At 47.2% G+C, this 6000-nt stretch overlaps 1 protein-coding gene across 1 annotated transcript in view; it reads right to left on the bottom strand.

Moving 5' to 3' along the window:
- Nucleotides 1-2002, bottom strand: part of ST8SIA6 (ST8 alpha-N-acetyl-neuraminide alpha-2,8-sialyltransferase 6) — a 40651-nt gene extending 38649 nt beyond the window's left edge. Inside the window, exons 1-2 of the mRNA XM_067292507.1 lie at nt 1893-2002; nt 1493-1588 (exon numbers count right to left, since the gene is read on the bottom strand). Coding sequence (XP_067148608.1) covers nt 1493-1588; nt 1893-1987 — 191 coding nt within the window. The 5' untranslated portion in view covers nt 1988-2002. The remainder of the gene's footprint in view (nt 1-1492; nt 1589-1892) is intronic.
- Between the last annotated feature and the right edge of the window lie 3998 nt (nt 2003-6000).

Consider the following 6000-nt stretch of genomic DNA (forward strand, 5'->3'; position numbering starts at 1 on the left):
GGGAAGTGACTAGACTCCTGTTCTCTGAAGTGCTCTCTGCCAGCATTTCTAGTCAATTTGACTCCACGGTTTAGCACACACTGCTGAGTGGCAGAAGACTGCAGCCCAGAAACAGGCAGGAAAAAAGAAGAGTATGAGAAGACAGGGTGGGGGGAGAACCACAGACATAACACAAAACAGTTGAAAGGAGAATGGCATGACAGCTACAAAAATAAAGCAGAACAGAGTACCTACTGCAAAACCACTAAACTGTAAGAAGTGGAAAAAGAAGGAAAAAAGCAGAAAGGTAAAAAATGAACACAGGAGAGCAAAGCAAGTTAGAAAAACGTAACAGGAGTTAAAAGGAACAGTAGCATTTGCAGACTTTCTTCTGTTTCAATCTAATTTTGAAAGATGTTATAAACTTATGACAAATACAAGTCCTAAATTCTGAGGCAGGGAGCACAAGGGTCTCCCATGGAAAACCATAAGAAACCTACTGTAAGGCTACTTTGCAATGATTATTAGTACTATGGTCACTTGTATTCACTCAGGAAAAGCCTATGTTATTTCAACCTCAAGTTTCAGGCAGACTGGGGAGATGTTGCCCTCAGTAAGGCCAACTGGCATTGTCACCATTCACTTCAATATAGCCAGTACATCACAGTTCCAGTTAAAGAAATTCTATTTTTTTGTATGTTTTTGACCATAATATTTATTAACACACACTAAACATTGGAGGTGCAATGTTAATGAGGCCATACGAAGTCAAACAAAATAGCAGAAGTATTCACAAATTATTTCTTACATACTAGTACCTCATGTGTGGTTAACACCCTCTCCTGCACTATTAGTTCTCCTATGGTGCGAGGAGACTCAAGAGCACGAAAACAGAATGGTTAATATCAAAGCTTGCACATAAGACACAACTTGTTTCACAACTAGTTTTACCAACAATTTCTATATTAAACTTCACAGTATAAAATAGGCTGCAAGGCAAAGATCTACAATATAAAAGAGCAAGGCACGGGGTCAAACAAAAGGGCTCCCAAGGAATAAGATGCTAAATAATATGTAAAAGGCTTCAAATGTCTGGCCTTAAGCCTATGTATATTAAAGGAAAAATCTGTATTTTGAACTAAATACACATTATAAAAATAGTAGTATTACCCAGCCTCAGCTTCCTGGAAAAGAGAGTAGAAGATACCTGGAACATGTTATTCAACACTTTTTGCAATATATTAACAAAACTACTATATGCAACATTTTGTTGGGCACAAAACCAACCACAGTGATAGCTGTCATTACACAGGCCTACTAGCAAATAAATTTTCTACAACTAGTGAAAAGTGAATTTTGATTTTCTCAGTCTAAGTTTTCACTTTGTCTCCGAATGTCCAAACAAAAAAAACCAGCAACAACAAAAAAAACTGGGACTAAGGCAAATTCTTGCTTTTGCAGGCCTTTTACAACAAGGACAAGGCTCGCACTAAGTGAGACGCGCTGCCTGTACCTGTTCTGGGGCCGAGGACGAGGCGCCAGCGCAGCCCTGAGCGCTCGCACCGCTGCCGGCGTGACCGCAGCTACCCGGGCGTCCTTCTCCCAGCTCCTGGCAGGCGAGACGGGAAAACAAAGTTGTCAGAACCACCGAGCAAACGCTGCCGCACGTGAGCGGCTCCGCTTCCTTCCCCGCGAATCACTCACACCCTGCGAAGTCCCCGGGCGAAAACCGAGCCGGGGGAAAAAAATAAAAATAAAAATAAATAAAAAACACAACGCCCGGGCCCCGCCGCGGTCCCCCCGGCGAAGGGGCGGCAGCTGCCGGGCGGGGAGGAATCACCACGTCCCGCTCCGGCCCCGCCCGGGCTCCCCGCCGCCGCCAGCCGGCGCAGGGCGGGCGAGGCCGGCTCTACCTGGCGCGGAGGGACTCCTCGCCCCCCGGCCGCAGAAGGCAGCCGCCCAGCAGCAGGCTGCCCAGCGCCGCGGCCAAGCCGATAGCAGCCCGCATCGTGCGCTCAGCAGCAGCACCCACCGCAGCTACGGCCGCCCCATAATATTTAAGGGAGGCTGCGGGGAGGGCGGTGGCCATGGCAGCCACAGGGTCTCTCCGCCCCGCCCCTCACCCGCTCCGGCGGCTGCAGCCCTGCGCCGCCGCCATCAGCTCCCCCCGCGCGCCAAGGGCTGAGTTACCCCGGCCTGGCAGGGTGCGGCCGCGCCAAGGGGCCGGGGCGGGCGGGGGCAGGGGCAGGGGCAGGGGCAGGCGCAGGCAGGGCTCCCGCCAAACTTTCCCCTCCGGCGGGCGGCGCGGCAGGTGCGCGGAGCTGGCCGCCATGTCGGGGGGCGGGGGGGCTCCCGCTCGGGGCGGCGCCGCGCGGCATGGCGGCGCCGCGCTGTGAGGGGGGCCGGCTCGCGGCGCCGGGGCAGGCGGGCTTGGGCGGGGCGGCCCGGCGAGCTGGCCGCGGCGTGAGGGCCAGCACCTTGGCAGCCTCTGCTAATAGGTTATTACTCAGTAGCAAGTCCGACTGGAAGGTTCTTGTGTGATGGGAGGGATTAAGACGCCGTCGACACTTCCACTGAGGGGGCAAAGAGAGGGAGCTGTGCTGGGAGATCACTGGGCAGCAAGTTTGGGCAACAGGGAGTGCAGCAAGGTACAACGCAGGGGTAAGGCAGCATCAATGTGGAGAAGTTACACAGCGAGGAGCCAGGGCAGGAATGCAGGAGAGACCGCAGGGAGATGCCTGGCTGGGCTGCCTTATCCCAGTGACTGGTAAACTGAGGTTGCTGCTCCTTTAGTATCTTCTCATCTTATTTTTAAACAAGATTCAACCTGCTTTCCTAAATGTGTTTGGTATGGTTTTGGTAAATAAAAGTTTGCATAACAAATGTGCATGTTATGCTTAACTATGTTCTTTTCCTTAGTGGTGTTTTCACAAGGCCAGCCATTGCTATGAGAAGCCTTATGGTATGACAAGTCTCCATTGTTTGACCCTTCATTAAGAGAATGGTAACAGAGATGCTGTGGGTTCAAGCAGCCCTTCAGTCATGACAGACTAACATCTTACTGGTTCTTTCCAATTCTTCTGTATCCTTCCTTTTTTCCCTATGTATAAGCATTCCCCTGAGCATCTGCAGTACTGCTCTCACTGTGTTCTGAAGACGGTGGTTTGAAAGCCTCAAAAACAAGAACTCTATTTATTGTAGCTGTAAAAATGAAGTAACAAGGGACTTGGTTATGTGACCAATAAGTGATTAGATACTACAGTAACAGGCAGGATGCCTCTGATCCATCCGAGGAGCTGTGCAGCACCAGCTGTGATGCTGCAAAGGGAACACGCAGTATGCCAGGAAATACCAAATTATCTTTTGGGGCATTTGTCAGGGCACTGGTGAGAGGAACCACGGCTCGCTAGTTCGGGTGCTGGTGCGAGTGCGTTAGAGAGCCGGGGTGGGCTGCTGCAGCGGAGACAGCAGGTGTGGTGTGGTGTGGCCTCAGTGCGCAGCCCCTCGGTGAGCATGGCTCAGTGCTCCCAGCTTTGAAATACTTGGTCAGAATAGAGAAACAAAAAACAGTGGTAAGGCTTCTCAAATCCTGAAGAGGCTTGCTATTTTGAGACTGTCATAAATCATGAACTTCTTCAACAAATTACGTTTTGCAAAAATTTTGCTGCAGCTTCAGGCCTATCCTCTAAATCCAGTTGCCATTATGTATGAATATGCAGGGGGCCAACAGTTAAGCTTTTCAAGGTAAATACGTGTTCACTTGTTAGCAGATGTTAGAAACTTCAATCCCACAGTTTCCTCAGGAAAACTTCAGAGAAACCTCAGGAAAAAAAGCAGATTCCTATTTATGTTAATGGCTATTATCAAACTGTTTCATAATATCTATAAAAGGCTGTGTAAAACACAGAATAAATCAGTCATTTTAGAAAGCCTAAAAGTATTCTGTACCAGCTGTGAATGAAAGAAAACTAAGAATTGCAGTCCAGAAAATATTTCTGTTTTCTTTCTCACTATTATTTCCCTCTGCTGTACAATTTTCCCATGAGTTCTGCAGTATTGCTGTCATTAATACATGAGAAATTCAGTGATGTCAGTGAGGACACTGTATTTCAAGCATGAATTCTGCTGCCAACATCAGTCTACGATATCAACGGATTTTTTCCCCCAGATCAAAAGGTTAATCTTTGTGTCGTGTTCAAGTTCCTGCAAAGAAAAAAGGAAGATTATAAATGGTGTCTGTATAAATGAGACTTGGCACTTAGTGCTTGATGTTTACAAACAACTTTACAAACATTTATTGATCGATTGTCACAATACCTCTAGGTGTTATCAGCCTTAATTTACTGACACAGCAGCTTACTACAGAGATAAAGTGACCTAACAAAAGGCGAGATGGGAATCAATGGTAAATCAGGATTACAGTTCAGGAACCCTGGATTTCAAGCCCACGTTTGTCTCTTGCATCGTGTTGCCACGTCTGTAGTGACTGTGTCAGGTAACCTAAGGTCGATAACGAGAGCACAGGTGCCAAAGATGCTGCACAGGAGGAAACCAGATAGCATACGCCAGGACTGCCACCCACCGGACAGCCAGAAGCTGCCACGTCTTGGCAGCGGCATCCGTGAGGGGCAGCATCTCCCAGCTTCTGATTCCCATTAGTTCCCTGAGTCAGTGGGAACTAATAATCTGCCTTGCACAGAGGAAAGATGTCACTAATCAGCCAAGTGGTGTCACGATGCCTTTGCCACTGAGTTTCTGCATCTCTACTTAGTCCCTAACTTGGAAAAGTAAAGTACCACCTTGGGTATCATCCTTGAATGGCTGCTGCCCCCAGGTTGACAGCATTACATCTCAAAAGAGGTCTTGTAGTGGTGCCTGTAGGGCTGCCTGGTCATACGATGCTAGTTTAGCCGCCTTATTTCCAGCAGCTAAATCATATTAAGAAGCAATTAAAGTTCATTAAATACTTTCCTAATCCTGCTTTTTCATCTAAGCGATGGCTGTCACAGGGATATTAGCTATTGCAAATAGGAGGGGAGATGACTGGTACAATTAGGAAGATGGCAAAGGTACTAAACATATTCTGTGGGGCTGGAGTCCCACGTACTGGAAAAGCGTAAGAGTCCCCAGAGTGAGGTGTAGCTGTCAGACTAGTATTTGGGTATTCCCAGTGTAGTCATCAATTTAAGTGAATGGTTTTATCAAAAAAAAAAACCCAAAACCTCAAAAACATGTATTTCAAGCTGGAAAAAAGTCATCGTTTGATTGTTTCACAACCCCAGTTTTGGGACATTTGTCAAGTATACCAGTGATGACTCATTCTGTAAGGCACAGGTCACTCTCTACAGAAAGTCAAGATGAGAAGAATTGGGGCACATGGACAAGTCTTGAAGATGTTCAGCATTTTATAAGATGTCACATTTACCGTAGAACTTGCCTCTTGCGCACAAAATGAATACGGTTTTCACTGTTGTAAACTGGCTATGGTATTTGTGTGCCAGAGTAATGTATTGCATCTGCTTCACCAAACTCCTCTATTTAGTTTAACTGGGTAACTATCTTCTCCCCTTTAGCAATCTTGATCCTGCCCCATGGCAGGTAAACATTCACTGCCTAAAATGTACCGTTTAGCATAAGCCAGCTTGAGGCCAGTAATTGTACTCGGTGCTTTACCTGCTAGCCACCACACAAGACTTTCATCCAATTAAGGGCACTGCAGGCCTTGAAATGCTCATGATCGTACTGCAACCTAATGTGTACGCTCTTCCTGAGCAAGCAATGGGGAGAACAGGATCTTAATTCTAATAAGGTATAAAGCAGGATTTTAACGTAGGAACCCCCATGACCTACAAGTTATTAACCTAGAGGCAGAGATTTCTCTCCGTGCTCTCTTCTTCCTAAATGCTCTTAGTATGACTTTTTAACATGACACTGTAGAAAAGGCCATATTGGGTCAGACTAGAAGAATATGTTCCTCAGGCAGTGCCTCGCAGCAGATCCCTAGGGAAGAAGCACACAATG

Source organism: Apteryx mantelli, chromosome 2, assembly GCF_036417845.1.
Source record: "Apteryx mantelli isolate bAptMan1 chromosome 2, bAptMan1.hap1, whole genome shotgun sequence".
Taxonomy (NCBI): Eukaryota; Metazoa; Chordata; class Aves; order Apterygiformes; family Apterygidae; genus Apteryx; species Apteryx mantelli.